Here is an 18,824-nt window from a genome sequence, read left to right on the forward strand (position 1 = left end):
GCTCCCGCAGCTCTGAGAATCTTTCATTTTAGTGAGCAAAACTCTAGTTGACATTTCGTTTCAAGGCTCCTTTTCAACATATGTCGGGGGGGGGGTGTTGGTTTTTAACTAAATCATGGATTCCACTATACTCATTGTAAAAACTCACTGATTGAAAAAAAGTTCCATTTTGTGTTGTAAGTAAGTACCTAGTCATATGTATTTGCAACTTTACTAGTCAAAAATGATAACAAACAAACAATCAAACGAATTGATTCTCACCTAACATGATTGATTAATGATTATAAACAAATATCATGATTCACAAATGGTAATTTTCACATCTTTGGTCCTCCATATCACAATTGATGCGACGGAAATAAAAACGTTTCAAAAAATTTCCAATGTGTGGTAGGTAGGTACTGTTTGATTGCTTATATTTGGAAAAAAAAACAAGATACCTACTTAAGTACAATTAAATTTGGGAACCCCTTTTGTTATTACTTTTTGGTTTTCATAGATGCGATTGACATAATTTAGCTCATGCTATGTTAGACGGGCAGTAACTAAATCATTTCATAAACAAAAATATAACCCTGAATGATGGCAGCATATTTTTTCGCTCGCCTTAATATTTAGCCCAACGAACAACAGGTAATGCGAGCACATAGAACGTCGCTGAGATACCAATCATATAGCCGATCTAAATACTAAACACGACATATCTCGTGACTCGAAGTTCTAAAATATTCACTTATATTTACCTATATGTTTCAAAAATAGTGTAAAGGTTTAAAAGTAGGAAGCAAATAATGTTGCATTGCATTTATTAGCTGATATTATTACAAGCAGGTGCACAGCACTTAGCCATTTAAAATTTCGATAAATACCTACTTTAAATAAAATAATATTTTTTTAAACTCAGTTTTGGTAGGTAGGTAAATGGCAATCTAACAAGTAGGTAGACTACACAGATCTTCGTATAATTTATAATTAAAGATTGATGGTGTAGAAAATTTTTAAATTGAAATAAAAGAAACGTGAGCCTATATACCAGTAAGTATGTGCTGCATAGCAACAATTTTATTCTCTTTTTTTCGAAAAAAAAGCCTGGTGTAATTTAAAGCATTAAAAATTTTTATACGGTTACGACCCTACAAATCATAAAATTGTTTATTCGCAATACGCGTAAAAGTTTACCTATATAGCTATTACCCATACTGCTTTTTCTCAGTTTACACAATTGTTTCTGGCAAAATATCATTAAAATGAAATAAAATACACGGGAAAATGGAGTTATGTGTGGTAGTAGTAGGTACCTAGGAAAGAACATCAGGGAAGCGGGTTAAATTCATATTTAAACCTTAAGAAAGAAAGAGAGAGTGAGAGAGAAAAAAATAGCTACGTAAAGCAGCGCAGCGGGAAATCATTTCATTTATTTTAAAACTTACTTAATGGATTTTTATTTAAATTAGAAACGGAAAAGGGAAAGAAAAAATAAATTAGAGGTTCCGCTGTTGCGATGGTTTTATACAGTTGTACACTTTTAAGACTAAATTTGCAGAGAAATCGATTAATGTCGCGCGGTACACTGTGGCTATGTTTTCATGTACAAGTTTCGACTTTCGAGTTCAATTGCAGATGGACAAATTCCAATTTTAACTTTGCACCTAACTTATGACGAAATAAATTCTTACAGCTAAGCTAATTGATTCGAACCCAGTGGATAATTTCTTCTCTTCCATACGCAGCACATACTCCACGATGATAATAATCTTCAGGGCTGGCGAAACTGTTGCCATATAGAAAACATAACCATTATCAGATCAAAATTCCCCCAAGGCATAAAAAAATACTCGCTTGAAATTTAACACTGAACTGAAATAGCCTATTAATTTCTCAGTCTGAAGTATCATCTATGGTTTAAGGCTCCACCGAGACTCAGTGTAGAAATTTGCACGCTATTCTTGTTATAGGCTGATGGTTGATCAATCGAATCGATTTTTTTTTTTTTCAAAACCACGCTGAATTTTAAAACGATGAATGTGTTAAACGAATTTGATAGGCTAGATGTATGTAGATTGTAGAGTTACCTAGGGTAAAACTTTGTCGAGAATAATTTTCGAACCAATGTTTCTTTGACGTTGTAGGTTAAAACGTTAAAGTAATTCTGTCGCAAAAAATCGTTTATATGTCTGCGGGATATTTAAAATTTGGTACGCCTTTAAACGTGTAGATATAGATACAGAGGAAACTAAAAGGGTTAAAGTAATGTGCTTATGTTTGTAAATGCTGAGAGTGGTTTCGAGCTATTTCGCTGGTTACATACAAACATGGCGAAGTTGACAAAATTATCGCATCATTGTACCTAGCAGCCTCATACCTATACACATCAGAGCGCGGTTTTAAAATATGCTGTTTTACATAGTATATTGGTTTATGGCTCGGTTGCATTAGCGTTACATAAATATCTGTATTGTCTACTGCAATAAAGCTCGAATATGAGATATATAGGTCGGCCTACAAAATATGTATTATGGTATACTATACACACTACGTGCTAGGTAGGTATACTGCTACACTGTAACTATACCTAGCATATACGTCAAGTTGGTGATTGCGTGTGTATGTAGGTATACATAAAAAGAACTGCTTGATGACAAAATGTACACCATTATGGGGGTTGTTGGTGAACCGTCCATCACGTAATTAGGGTGCGAAAACGAATGTTAATTTATTATATGGCGAAAAATGTAATTAAAACAGACCATAATAAAAATAACTCTGACACGTTGAAAGCTATAAAGCGCCAAAGTGTTAGGAAGGTTAATACTTTTACGACGAACATTCCGTATGTTCATTAGAAACAATTAGTAAAAAAAAACGTTTTTCTTCCTCATAATTACCTTTCTTCTGACTATTTGTCTATCTGCGTTTTATTTTTATTTTACTTTCGCATTTCTAATTAAATTTATTCGTTCATTCTTTCGCTCGTTTATTTATGCTGGTATTTAAAAACAGCTGGCTGCGAAGAATAAACTAACTAGGCGCTAAGGTGGCTCATTTTGTACTTTTTTCGCCCCCAAAAATTTCAAACAAAACTACGCCCAGTTGGGACCAAATTGGCTTAAATGAACATGACACAAAAAATGAGGTAATTCATCTTCTCCGGGCGGAGGGGATGCTGAGGGCTAACGATCAACACCTCTTATTAGCGTGATATTTTACCGATCAAAAAATCCAACTGTCTCAATTCGATGCTTTAGGCTTTATCTAACGTTTTACCAAAATCTCAACTTGTCAAAAATGAAGGTCAACCCAAAAATAATTTGTTGAAATGTTTGTCCTCGCACATCAATCCGGTTGTAATATCATTACTTATCTATTTACTTCTTTATTACTTATTGACCATTAAATGAAGAAAGAAAAATATTATGAAGTACCTAGGTACATATAAAAACAAAAGACCTTCAGACTCAGTTTTTGATGGAACTAAAAATTCAGTTGTTCAGACTCGTCGTTCAGATCAAGAAAACTTTTTCTTCGAGTTTCAACCATAAATAAGTTATTTAGTAGTTATTTCCAAAAAAAAAAAAATCAAAAAAGTCATCACCAGCCAACATTTTAAGTGCTAAAGTGTATTTTTCGATTTTTGGTGAATTTTTGAAAATCAAGCTTAGGCCAAAAATGGATGGGGGGATCAAAATTTTACCAAATTAACCTAGAAAGCTGAAATTTGAGACTTGTCCTATTTCCGACCTGCTAAATCGATTGGAAACAGTTTCAACCCGTTTTGAGCCGTTCTGCAGCTTCCAGGAATTAAAAACTTCAACTTGAATATACTGCTTCTCAAAAATATGAATCAGGAACATCTCACGAGCTGAAATTTTTTTAGTGACTTTAAACTCAAAATGAAGGTGTTCACTGAATTGCTCTAATAAATAGTTATCTGAGTGTGAAGCAAGAGTTTCTGTTTCCATATCCATTATCCATCCACAGTTCCACACCACACCTTCATTGATTACTTATTCTTACCTTCGAAACAAAAATTGAATTAAAGGGAGAAAATTGTTCAATAGAAAGAAAGGAAGGAACAAAGTGAAAAAAAGAGCGATAGAGGAAGGGAGAGGGGATTGCGCACTTCGTTAGAACATAGTAATACCTAGTACGTATTTACGGCAAACTGGTTAGGCAATTTATTTGACATCGTTTGGGGTTCCCAAAATATACGTAGTGCGATCGATTTTTTTTTTTACTTTTTAGAAATTATAGAACTAGAAAAAATGACGTATTTGGTTCAAATTCAAGTTGATTATGCGTGCCTCTACCTATTTATGACTCTTTCATGATGCATGTTAGGGTGGATTACGAAAAAAAAGGTGAAAGATTTACCCAATTGGCACTGCGACGCAAAGTGGCTGACATCTAGCGGCGAACGCTCAAAATGCTGAAAACGGGTCCAGTTGTACAGAGAGCATAGGGAGAAATCGCGTTTTTTAATTTTTACGCAAAAACAGTAGGGTTTTTTACCAATTGTATAGGGCATTATTTGAAGTAAATTTAATTTCCGATTTTTTGGTGTAAAAAAAATGAATTTCGACCATTTCCAACGCGACAAATTCAATTTTTGTGTAGCAATTTTCACCCGTTTTCAGAATTTCACAAAAAAATATATCGGTAAATCCAATTTTTTTAATTTTCTCAGTAATCAGCATTTTCTCCTCTTTACATTAATATAATCACCAGATTTTTAGCTTCAATACTCGCGGAGAAATTCAATTAAAAAGTTGTGAAATGCTGAAAAGGGGTGAAAGAAATTATCAAAATTCAATTTTTTTTACACCAAAAAATCGGAAATTAAATTCCCTTTAAATAATGCCCTATGCAATTGGTAAAAAACCCTACCGTTTTTGCGTAAAAATTAAAAAACGCGATTTCTTCCTATGCTCTCTGTACAAGTGAACCCGTTTTCAACTTTACGTTTCGGCGCGTAGCAGCGCGCTCTATGTATGCGTCGCACAGCCAATTTCAGTGGATGAGACCATCATTTTGGCTTGAAAAGAACTCGAAAAATTTTAGTTTTAGAGGTGTTTCTGGACAGAAGCTGTAAGTCTTCAAATACAGCGCAATTTCGAAAAAAAATTGTGATGAATCATTTCCATCAAAACCTAAGACCATCGTTTAGCGTTCTGCTGAGCAGTTGAAAATTTGCAAATCGCTTTTTTGGGGTAAAGTGACGTTTTGAAATTTTTTTCTCCTCGAATATCCAGTATTAATTATGCAAAAACATTGAAAGATATAATTTCTGAAACTGGAGAAATGTTTTGAATGCAACGGATACTTCAGTCATTATTCCCAGTTTCAAAAAATCGATAAAAATCGCCAACAACCTATCAAAGTTCAGTTTTTCGAACCACGATTCTATCGAAAACACCCCCTGTTTGAGAATTTATATATCTTCCGTGCAGGGGCTGGGGCACCTCCAAGACTAAAATTTTTTCCTTCCTCTTTTTTTAAAAAAAAGAAAAAGGCGAAGAAGATGAAGCGTTCACGTAGAAAATTTTCCCAATTTTGAGAATATACTACAATATTATATGCACCTAAGCTACATAGGTAACTACTTCACAATATGAAATTTATTAGAAGAGAGACTGAGTTAGAAGGTGCTACTGTTACCCGAATTGTGGATTAATATTTCATTGCGTATATACTCCCAGTAGTACATATTTGTGTTTCTTGCCGGCAATGGTGGGCAACCAGTGATAAATTAACGCGGGGAATTTATCTATTTTAAAATAAGGGAAAGAAAAAGAATAACAATAAGGTATTGGTAGCTTACTGTAATCCAAGTTTTAGCTCTGCAGCAACAAATTTCTACAATTTGCACGAATTCGGCAACGGTAATATTTTAACATTGCACACGTATGTTTGAAGTAGGTACCTACATAATAACTCGAAACAACGCCTCGTCCTATTAGCGTGATATTTTACCAATTAAAAAACCTAACTGTCTGAATTCTTTGCTCAATCTAAAACTTTACCAAAGTCTTAACTTATAAAGAAAAGAGATAAATGAGTAAGTATATGTTACAAAATTTCCAATGAAAAAAATTTCAGATTAATTCTACTTACATGTTTTATAAAATAAGAAGAAAAAATCGGTATGCTACAGGTAATGGGAGTGGATTGTGGTCAATTTTCGGATTTCAGATTACAAAAATATGTAAATGCCATACTCGTATAAGTACATTTATGTATAAACTATAAACTTGACGAGATCAAAGAATTCTCAATTTTAAAATGTAACGTCAAATGTTTCGAAGATGCCTTGAAAATTTAAAAGAATACGAATTCAAGATTGAAAATACATATCATAATTTAAGTAGGTTATTATATCAGGTAGGTACTTTTTATTCAGTGTCAAATAACCGGGAATTTTAAAAATAGGTAAATATTGGAAATTTGAGGAATTTCGTGCACGCATTAAAAGAAATCACGAATATTATATTATAGTCTTGAGCACGCGACATAAAAAAGAAATACTAATAAATAAAATATAAAACACGCATTGTATAATATTTTTTTTGGTAAGCTGTAGTGCTTTATACTCTATACCTGCTGAAGATTTACAAATAGGGGAAAAAATATTCGTGCATTATGTAATAAACTTTATTTTATTACACATGGATAGTGCTGCCTGTGTAAATAATACTTCGATTTACTTATTTATCTACATATTTATTTATATATTTTATTCATTTATCCGTTTTAATATTTTAGTAAGTCGAATCCTTTTGTGTTTTAAATATTATTTATTTCAAAAGTATAGTTACCTAGGTAGATACTTGAGCAATTAATTTTTTTTTTTTTTGCATTTTGCCATAAATGTTATTTTGATAAGATAAGTTTAGATAAGGTATACCTTTTTTAAGAAGAGAAAAGACTTATTTTGATAAACATGGAATAAATGTTATTCGTAGGCATCATGAATTCGAATTAGTAAGTCAGAGAAAATATGTACTGAGCAGCAAAGCAATAGCAACTAATTACCTGCCAAAAATTACAATCAAGCGAATACCTATAAGGCAAACTACGAAAATAACGTTCAAAATATTGGCAAATGGTAAAAAAAATAATAATTGATATTTTAACCACCAAATGACGAGCGTTTAGAAAATAATATTTCCAAACTGATATTAATTTAGCTGTCGTTTCAACACGATTTTAGAAACAGGGATACCTACGTAAACGTATGTGTTGGTCTAGGTACGTTTATTTTTGCCAACAGCCAATATAAATAGGTACTGGCCAGGTTAGGTGTACATGGCATTATCGATTTTTGTTTATTATTGGTTTTAATAACCGAATTGTGAAATCTGGATGTAAATTACCTTTGTCGGTTGCACCGTAACAGCCGAAGAGCATACGTTGTTTCCTGTGGTTATATTGAGCGGTGCATTTCCAGAACCGGGAGCTAAATGATGAGCACCAAAATTAGTTTGTAAGGTGAACGGTACGAACAACATTGGCGCTGACGCTGTATTGACCGCAGATTCTGCTGAACCGACCAATTCTTCAGTGGCTGTTCGACATCTACACGTTTCTATGATACTCGAATTGGAATTATATAACTGTACCGGAGGATATGGTGCTGTTCTCACCGTAGAAGCCAGTCTGTTCGATCGTATAGGTCCTTGATTATGACAAAAACAACCAGCGACAATTTCGTCTGAATTGTGAGCCGAAGGCTTCCACAACGCGCAAGGATACACGCCGACTAGGCTGTAACCTGATACAGCTGGTTGTGGAGCCAATGCGGATAACTTTCTGTAAATATAAAAAGAAAACAAAAAAGAAGCATGCGTTCATTTTTTTATTCTGATTTTTTAATATGATTACTATTTGACTGATTGTATTCGTTCTGGTTTAATTTTTTAGTAGAGCTAAAAAAAGTAGGTAGGTACAATTTCAAATGCATTCAAGTAGGTAAGTAGGTGCATAAATGTAGTTATTTGGAGGTGTTTATTAGATTTGAAAATACAAATAGGTGGGTATATCTTAGGACAAGCTGCAAAATTTATGTAAGTAGATATTTCCATATTTTCTCAAAGGTTAGATAATAAAGTTATATATGTATTAAAAAAGTTTTAGAATGATATTTTGATAAGAACTTGGTGAAAATCTTGACACTCAAATTTAATTTTAACTATAGCCCTTCGCCGCTTTTTTCAATCCTTTAAAAGTTTCAAAATGTTCAAAATTATCAAAACATTTTTAAAAAAATTTTGACAGTTATAAATATGTAAGTATGTGAATCTAAATGAAAGGAATCTTTATACCTACTCAGAGAAAAATGATTGAATTTCGCTGATCTGAACAGTGAGCAGATCTAATCCGATCACCACCTCGATTTGATTAGGTATAAGTACGTAGTTAGGTCAAATTGGATTCATGGAATGTTCGGATTTGATCAGTGATCATGATGCAATCATTTTCCGCATGGGTGCAGACGGTTTCACTCAAGTCGGTTTGCGAAAGTAAGAAATAAAATTCATAGGGACAATCATTTTTTTTCTTTTACTTTTTAAGATAAACAAGAAATGTGCTAACACGCAATTGTCTTTACCTGACATTACGAGTGATATTCAGTTTCATTCAAAAGAGACTATGCACAATTGCACATTCAGTTACCAATCTGCAATTTATGGTGAAAAAATCTTGCACAGGTCATTGATTGATGCTTTGCCCCTTTCCTTTCGTCCTCTCCTTTCATGCACATTAGCTCTCCAATAGTTCAAGAATTTTTAAAATAAAAAATAGATTTTAGGGAGAAATTTCAATTTTAGATTTCATTGGGAGGAGGTACTTTGGTTTTACAAAAAATCCTCTGATGATTCTAATTTTGTAATTCATGTCTTTGAAAAAATAAAATAAAAGATTTTTATTGTTTTAGACTGCCATCAAAAGTATGCATAAGTTCATCATCCTAATCAGACCCGTTGACATGTTGGTTTGTAACAAAATTTCAAAGTTGTTTCTTTTTAAAATTGTCTTTTCTGAAATAAATATTCAACACCTTCATTCTTCTGATTTTTTGTGTGGAAAGAAATCAACTGAAAAGCAACGTAGGTATATTTTGTCTCAAGTATAAAAAAATCCTCTCAAAATATAAATTTTCAATTCTTCTGACAAAAAATGCGAATAAGGTAACTTGACCAGATCACTGTATGATCAGCAGCCAGTAGTTGATCACACCGCATTAAAATGTGCGTGTTGAGTGTATTTGGAAACTTATAGATTCACAAAATGTTGACAGATTTATTCTAGATCATGTTCTTACAAAGTTCACCAACTTATTTTATTGTATTTCACTTTTTATGCAGTGTGATGAACTACTGGCTGCTGATCATACACTGGTCAGGTTACCTTAATTGTTCTCTGTACTATTGAAGAAATAATTAAACGTTCAAAACTTAAAGGCATTCTATAGTCTAAACGAAGGGTTCTATGATGAAAATAATGAGAGCTGAAGGTAGAGAATCAAATTTGTAATCATTGGAAACTATAGGTATGTTTTGGAGACTTGACAAAGAGTTTTGAGACATAAAGCTGATTAGAAGCAAACTTACAAAAAATTGAATTTCCGATCGTCTAAATGCCATTAGTTTTTTTGCAGGGAGCTTCGATTTTTGAATATTATTTGCAAAAATGGCAAATTTTTAAATGTATTTTTAATAATTTCACTTACCCATGCTTATTATATCTACCTGAAAAACTATGGGTTTCTTGTGCTAAAAAAATGATAACAAGATGTGTGGTATTTTGTTTATATTTATAATTCAGATAGGTACCTACATTGAAAATCAATTTTTTTTAATTCATATCGCGGAGGAAAGAGTCAGACTATTGCACAAAAAATTGAAATTCAAAAATGTTGATTAAAATTTGAAAAAAATGCATCCTGATTTTTAGTCCTACTGACATTTAAATTGAATGAATTAGGTATAAAACATTCAAATTGAATGAGTTCTTAAGCTTCGTCAAATTTGATACTTAATATCTAAGAAGTCATAATTTATATCAATCATTACCCGGTAAACACATAGTACGCGATACGCCAGCGAATAGAAGGCGATCATCGTATTGGCAGCCGGCGTATCGCCGGCGGGAATCGCGTTCGAATCGCCGGCGAAAATGTCCGCTTTTTCCGCAGCGTAATCCGAAGGCGATACGCCGGCGGAAATCGCAGCGATATCGCTGTTGAAATAGAACGCGATTCGAAGGCGATTCGTCGGCGGAAATCGCAGCGATATCAGAACGCGATTCGAAGGCGATTCGAAGGCGATAATCGCAATGATGTTTTGCTTTGGTTTTTTCCTAGTTTCTTCTCCCACATTAGAATCAGAACGTATTCTTCAATTAATTTTACGAGTAATTTACTTGTTTACATAATTAAAAATCAAGAAAACAAAATAAATAACGAGTAAATTAAGTGAAGAATGCTTTCTGATTCTGATGTAGGAAGACAAACTAGGAAATAACAAAAGAAACAACGATGAAGTACCTATACTTGGGTAAATCACTTCACACAAGAATGCAACAACATCAATTGTAATTTATTAAAATAACCAAAAACACAAAAATTGAATTATGGAGATTTAGAATAATTATTCTAAGTCACCATATAAAATCCATTTGAAATCATCAAAAATTTATCAGAATTCATCACTAAAAAACAATTCAAAATCACCATGAAAAATTCCAAGCTAAATAAAAAAATTAAATTTGAATCAATACAGTGAAAAATTTATTTTAAAAATCACAAAAAAGTGTCAAAAATTGCTAAAAAAAAATTCATTAGAAATAATCACAAAAAAATTCCAATCTGACTCATCGCCGAAAAATTTATTCTATGTACACACCACGAAAAAAAATTGTTCGTTATCACTCCAAAAAAATTAATCAAAATTCAACACCAGAAAACCAATTTGAAATAAACACGAACGAAAAGATACAAAAAAACACAACATTCTGCTCGTTATTGCATGCTTGCGTAAGAACATCTGAATGCTCACTCAATTGAACGCGAATCAAATGCGAAAATCGCATGAAAAATATTGTAAAAGAACTCTACTAAATTCGCCTTCTATTCGCCGACGAATAGACCGCGGAAATCGCGCTGAAAAAAATGAAAAAGATCGTTGCGAAATTCGTAGGCGTATCGCCGGCGGATTCAGCAGTGTTTTTTTCAAATTTTTTCAGCGCGATTGTCGCGTTCGATTCGCCGGCGGATAGAACGCGAGTATCGCGTTGAAAATATCACTGCTGAATCCGCCGGCGATACGCCTACGATTTTCGCAACGAGTTTTTTCATTTTTTTCACTGCGATTTCCGCCGTCTATTCGCCCGCGATACGCCTACGATTTTTGCAACGAGATTTTTCATTTTTTTCACTGCGATTTCTGCCTTCTATTCGCCGGCGAATCGAACGCGATTTTCGCGATCGCGATTTCCGCCGGCGATTCGCGGTCGGTGTGTTTACCGGGTAGGTACCTACTTAAAAAAATTTTCTCCTCAATCATTCTTCTTGTACTTTGCCCAATACATGTACCTAACTACCTACCTATATTAAGCGATATGTTCATGTTCATGTTCATTTTTTCATATTTTAATGAACTCATATAACTACATAGATACCTGTTATCAGATTATGCTAATTGCTCATACATTTCTAGAAGACTTACTTTACTTGTCACTCACCAGACCTCACCCCCTCCACCAGTTTTACAAAGTATTTTATTTATTTAAAAATTATTATGGAAACGCTCAAGTGTCATTTGTAGAATGATACAAATTTTGAATATTAATTGGAATCAATACTAAAAATTTCGGATTTTCTGCGTGATTTTGGAAAACTGTCGCGTTTTTCCCCGCTTATCTTCTATGGATATGGGTGCAGATCATAATTTTTCGTGTGTTACTGCGATACATTTGAAATTGTATTGAAAGTCAATAAAATTATTTCCAGTTTAACGCAGATAAGCAACCTATGCAGCTAATTATGACGATACATATTTAACTGAACGCAATGTCTCCTCAAAGCAGTACCTCTATCATAGGTGTAGGTACCAATGTTACTTAAATGTTAGATTCATACGCATACGCATGTATAGGTACGTATTATTCGACTATACTGCATCTTGAAACTTTTCATAGGGGAAACAGTAAACATATCTAGCTTGCTACAGGGGTTTCCAAGTTTAATTCAACAAGATATAGGCAAGAAAATTCCTGTACTTTCTGTTATCAGCTGTGTTGTCATCTTTTGTCTCCGCTAATTATGTAGTTTTTGAACGAACAAAACTTTTTTTTAGATTTTTATGTTGGTAATAAGAATTATTTAATGCAATTTTGGCAACAACTGTAGGAAAACTTGAAAATCGAATAAAAAATTCAGATTTTCAACAACCGATTACGCAAATGGTCAGACAATATGAACCCACTTCAAGTTGGGGTGATCTGGTTACAAGTTGGCAGTTTCAAATTAGATGAATAGTTTGAACACTTGGTAATACGCAATTTCAAAACAGATACCTACCTACTTTTCAATTTTCAATTACCTACTCAAAAGGGAACTAAACTTCTGTCTGTTATTACTTGTGCATACTGCTGGCAGAATTTAAAAATGCAATGTACGTAAATAGTTATTGTTGATTTTGAAAAATTGCATAGATAGTAATAAAAATACGAGTAAGTATACTTGAAGGCAAAAATTGAATAAATGAAATGAGATAACCACTACGTATAATTGAATGCTTAATCAACTAATAAATATTCATAAGTAAGTTATTACGTATAAGTAGGCTATTAACGATGAGAAGTGAAAAAATCAAGATAAAACTAAAAATTGAATTTTTAAATGCGTTGAAATTTTTTCATGGAAAAATTGGCAATTAACTACCTAAGAAATAGAAAAATTTGGTAAAATGAAATATTTTTAAAACGTAAAAACTATGCATCGAGTGTCACCTACCAAATAAAGCGTCGAATTATTGAATAAATAAGAGAGAAAAATAAACAACAAAATAGACACATACCCGTCAGAATTGGAACAGATGCTTGGAAACAGTATTGCACACTAATTACGATACACGATACGAAATTTGTACAACAACGATAACGAAAATAACAACAAGAAAAGGATATTTAAAAAATAAAAAATAAAACGGAAGAAATACGAGATTTAAGTATAAAAAAAAATTAGGAAAATAAATACAAATAAAAAATACTGATACAAAAAAAATTGTCACAACTGCGAAATATTTTGGCGAAAGAGTTTCGTCGACGAGTGTAGAAAATGTAAAAAAACGCCGGTAAGAGCGTCTGACGAACTAGAAAACTCCAATGTGCACGGGTACGCGACGCATTGAACGAAACAAGTAACAAGATGTGTTGATTGTTTAGGGTCTGTACAATAAATAAGGGTAGGTGAGGAAATACCCTGGGAGGCGGTACCCATCTCTTAAATTTTCCGTCGTGCGGAGAACGAAAATGCGGGAAAGTCGGAAAGAGCAGGGGCAAAAATAAAAAGCAGCATGCAACAAGGCAAAGTGGATAAGTACGCTGGCGCGCGATATACTATACACGAAAATTGACAGTAAAGCGTGAAACCGTGTCGGGGCGAGTTGAAAATTTATCTTTTGCCTGGTGTCTGCGATGCGTCGCGTACACCAGTGTACATCTACATGCATAAATACTTACCCACCACATAAACGTATCTACTATACCAACCAACATGTCAACCGCATTTACATATAGCCAACCAATATACATGAAATCGATAAGAAAAACCTTTACTACAATTGATATATCAACTGCAGAGTGCTTACGCGGTCACCATTTTTTTCGTCAAATTTGGTTTCTTTACGCCCGCCATCCATACCATATAGCTATACACATTACACTATATGTATGTAGGTACCTACAGTATCGCTTCTGAATCAAATCGACCTGCTTTTGGTTTCAAATTCTAGCCACCTTCGACTCTCTCGTTGATGTTATTCGAAAAAATGTCTCGTTGCAAATGTTTTCCTAACTTACCAAACGAGAATATGATTTTTATTTCGTTTAACTCGACTACCTATCTATTTGTTTGCAATTTTCCACATCAATATACAAGTCGAATGTACGAGTAGCTGCGAGTAGGTACTTTGGGGAAAAAATACAATTTGTACCGACAGTATCTTTTCCAACTAAAAAGTAACCTTTCGACCTGGCTGCAATCAAATTGACCAAACTAGGTGGAAACAGCACACACAGCCTCACTGAAAAAAGCACCAAATTTTTAGAAATTGAAAATATCGAAATGTTTTACTGGATTCAAAAGATTGCCAAGTTAAAATTATCGTGAAGAAATCACCGATACTTTGACTTATGTTCAGATAATATTACCTTCCTTTTTAATATCTACCTACCTATTCCGAAAATAATTACCAACCTACCAATTTTTTCCTTCAATTCAGAACTTAATTCCATCACATTATTACCTGAGTACATACTTAAATACTTACACAATAACGCAAAAGAATAACAAAACTTCATCTTAGCACATAATAAAAATTTCACGACAAAAATAAACATAGTCAGGTTGGTTACAGTAAACAGAACCGAGGAAACGTGGTTTTCACTGCATATTTACGCAAATAATTTAAAAAGTTTGTTAATTTCTTTTTTTTTAAAAAAAAGATCCGGAATTTTGTGGTCTTCGAGGAATACTCGCGACTGTATTTCAATAATCTGACAAAAATAACGAGTTATTGTTTATTCGCTTATTTTTCGAACAACAACCCCTACAACTCGCAAAAACTTAAAAACGAAAATTAAAAGATTTTAAAGGTAAAAAAATACGTAATTTTTTCATCTTATATATATATGCTTTTTCAATGAAAACGACGAAACCTCAGTTTTCTGAACCTGGAATAGGTGCTCGTACAAGCGAAGAATGCAGCAAAATCCTTGAAAATGTCGGTCATTCATGCATACTTAAATACGAGACGAAGAAGAGAAAAGCAAAAAAATTTACATTTTTAGTCCTCCGTGATACAAAATATCTGCATTTTTATATCATTAAAATTCCGCTGAAAAAGGAACGGAGAACATGAATTATTTGCAGTTCAAGATTACGATAGTGGTACCTACCTATCTACATTCGCATTTTGACTGTTTCATTAATTTTATATAGGTAGGTGTAGGTGTGTATGTATTTATTAATTATTGCGTTTAGTGGTAAATCGAGGAATTATTCCCATTCAATTGTTGAAGTATGTAATAGGTAAGTAGATAATAGTTCTGCGGTAGAGAAATAAAATATCGTTATGATGTTGTATGATTGTGGTTTTTACTCGTACAAATGAGGAATGATAATTATAGATGTAACTCGTGTCAATCCTATTTCCCTTCGCTTTTCACACTTTTTGTAGACAACTTATAATAACATTTGAGCAATGCCTTCGTATGCACCCTCCGACATAATCTGTAATAGGTACATACCGAGTGCTTTAAAGTACATGCAAAGCCTTTCAACCAGTAATTATATGCAACGCATAGAATTCTTGTACCAAGCTGTGCTTTTTCTAAATTTTCTCTGTGCCTACTTTTTTCGATCTTTTTGCACTTTTGCATTATTTTGTTTGAATTCAAACATGTTTTTTTTTCAGTAAAATATCATCAAGCTGAAATCTTTTTTTTTGTCTCTCTCTAGCTCTTTTCAGTGACTTCAGCTGCAATCTGTTATGTACGTACGTTGAAAAACGAATTAGGGCTATCAAAACGTGTTTTCTAAATATACTCATACATATTTCTTTTTTATTGATCCTTGTCATTTCTTCATATACGAAAACAATTGAAAATAATTTTTAAAAACAATGTTTACGCACAGCACAGCTCATACCTATTAACCTGAGAGCTCATACGATAATTCGTGTGTAAAATTTTGACAAAATGTCTTTTTATGTACAACCTGAATCAGTGTGAAAGGTAAGCGCCGTTTTCCGCGTGTAAAATCGTTTCGTATAGCAATTTTCAGCAATAAAGCGTCATAAATTATAATAATGAGCAATAATAACAATTTGAAAAAATCAACAAAAACATGTACAACCTTTACGACAAACAATGCGTATCGAGACTTCACTCTGTAAGCTTATAAGCTTATTGGTATGAAGAAGCGTATTGTAAGTATACGCTATGTACATAAAAGCTATGTTTTATACTTAGACGAAAATATTCTTGAAAAAAAGAAGAAAAAAATAACGAAATACGCAGTTATAAAAACCATGTAGTCGGCAGGACAAATATCACATATAATATTGCTGCGGTCCAACTGTTTAAAATTTCCGACCAAGCTTTTATCCCATAAATTAAAAATTCTTTCGGTTGTGACCGCTGAGCGGTCGTCCCTTATCTACAGTGTTCCGAATCGTTTTTTCAGACAATTTTTTAAAAAGCAAGAAAACACTGTCTTATAAAATTAAATTCACAGCGACTCAACTCCCAGATTTATACCTAGTTATTAAGCGAATTGATGTTGGTGATATTCGAAGCACGTTCAAAAACTATATGATCGCATAATAACTTACGATTTGAGGTTTAAGAATCAATACTTGCGGTCTTGCTCATTTTCCTTATTATTTTCCTATTTCTTTTCTTTTTGGCTGATTTCGTTTCATTGTATAATGAACTATGAAGGACATTTAGAATATTTACATGCATGAATTAATATTTTCATTTCATTTAAAACATTTTATATCGATATCTACATACAACCTTTGGGGGGATGGGTATCTCAATAGGCACACAATTTTTTGAACCGGACGGTGGGGAATCCATACCCTAAAATACATCACCCGACAAAATTTCAAGCGCTGAAATTCAGTTTACAATTTTTGGAAAATTTATGAAATTTGGTTTGTGTCCTATTTTCGACCTTCCGAGTCGATTAGTGATGATTTTGAACCATTCTGGAGCCTTCTGCAGGTTTCTGAATTCTCCAATTTTCAAAAAGATCCTGTAATTAGAGTGAAAATGAAAATCAGCATTTATGAACTCGGATTTATCATCTTTGTGAACCTTCCAACCGATTTACGTTTGTGTTTTCATAAAAATGTTGTGCCGGTTCATTGAAAAAATCCATTGAAGGCTCCAAAGCCGTTCAAAATATCATGACAGGATGTGAGCCAAATTTCAGCGTTTTTCCTTCACTCGACTCTATAAACGACGATTCTTTCATTATTATTCAAAAATAATCGTTTGAAATTTTTTTGGGTTGGAACCGGTACAAAAAGATTTTCAAAAAATGTGTCTAAATCGATCAATAAGTTCACAAATACGGTGAATAGGTATACGAGTTTATAGGAGGTGCTAAATTTAATTTTCACTTTACTCGTATGAAGTTATTTTCTATAACTGGAGAATCTGAAAATCTGCTGGAAGGCTCCAGAACGGGTCAAAAAACTATCACCAATCGACTGGGGAGATTGAAAATGGAATACAAACCAAATTTCAGATTTCTAGGTCAATTTGGTAAAATTTTGTTTTTTTCCCTCATTTTTGATCCAAAATAGGTAATTTAAATTTTTTTAAAATCACCAAAAATCAAAAATAAATTTTACCACCAGCAATTTTGGCTGCAAGTGTACAGATATCGGCAAGATATTTCCAAAAATATAAACCTGATTCGAAGGACTCAACTTAATTTCTCGTTCAAAGTTGATCCGAAGTCAATCTCATCCTAAATCTTACCTGCTGTATTTACGGCAAACTGGTTATGCAAATCCATTAACATCGGTATATGTAGTTGGGTAAAACCTGGAAATATCATTTGAAAAAGTACATATACCTACTTATGTAACATAGAAATGTTTCCAAATTGATTCGCCTCGGTAAAATCAAAATGAATATAGAAATATAACCCCCCCCCCATACAACGCGTTTTTTCAATCCCCCTTTTCCAAAAAAGAGATTTGTGACTAGTTTCTTAGTTCAAAAATACTTACTCTTACGATAGGTACTTCTGCTTGCTCAAATTAACAGGTCGATCGAATAAACTGGTAAAAGGTAAGATATTTTTTCAAGAAAGTTAACACAATAATAATTGGAAAAGCTACCAGCCATGATTTGGAAGAATAAGTATTGTGTTTTTAGTTTGGAAATTGAGTTTCACCGCTGGGAATTTTTTTTGACCCACTGTTTTTCTTTTTTTTTTTGGCTTCCGTGTTCCTTAGTGGTTGAATTTTTGGATAAATGTAAGTACTTTTAGATACATAAGCACACTTTCTACCAAGTTTTTCAAGGCATGTAATAATTTAGACTGAAAGGCTGTAATGGTCGAGATAAGATTATAATTGCCCCTTCTGAAATACGTACCTATGTATTATGTAGTTCATTCGATTTGGAATGCATTTTTTTAAAAATTTTAAGCAGAAACTTTTTCTTTGTGTATGTGTATAAGTCAATTCATTTCTTTTATGTTGAAGAAAGCGTTAAAAAAACTCCATATAAAAATAGGTAGAACTGTACATTTGAAAACACCATGTCCAAAGTTTACGATTGTTTGTTGATTGTAATGTAAACAAAAAAGTAGTATCTTCTGTGCCTGTATTTCAAACGATTTGCGGAACCTTAAAAACTTTGCTCAAGTGAAATAGAACTCAGATAGGTAGTCGATAAAGGATCTCAGTGCGACCAAGATACTTCTTTCAACTGTCTTTCATTTTGAAATTCGTGTCCAATATGGCGCAAAACTTTAGGCAGGCAGCTACTTATTTATGCTGACGACAATTTCAGCCAAT

The 18,824-nt window shown here is 33.1% G+C and overlaps 1 protein-coding gene across 3 annotated transcripts in view; it reads right to left on the bottom strand.

Moving 5' to 3' along the window:
* The window catches only part of LOC135839369 (nucleolysin TIAR), a 48,379-nt gene extending 34,910 nt beyond the window's left edge, over positions 1 to 13,469 (bottom strand). The window contains exons 1-2 of one of the 3 annotated variants that reach the window (XM_065355362.1): positions 13,077 to 13,469; positions 7,371 to 7,806 (exon numbers count right to left, since the gene is read on the bottom strand). In XM_065355362.1, the coding sequence (XP_065211434.1) occupies positions 7,371 to 7,404 (34 nt within the window). In that variant the 5' untranslated portion in view covers positions 7,405 to 7,806; positions 13,077 to 13,469. The remainder of the gene's footprint in view (positions 1 to 7,370; positions 7,807 to 13,076) is intronic. The other 2 variants (XM_065355360.1, XM_065355361.1) reach the window with 2 other exon arrangements.
* Between the last annotated feature and the right edge of the window lie 5,355 nt (positions 13,470 to 18,824).

Source organism: Planococcus citri, chromosome 3, assembly GCF_950023065.1.
Source record: "Planococcus citri chromosome 3, ihPlaCitr1.1, whole genome shotgun sequence".
NCBI lineage: Eukaryota > Metazoa > Arthropoda > Insecta > Hemiptera > Pseudococcidae > Planococcus > Planococcus citri.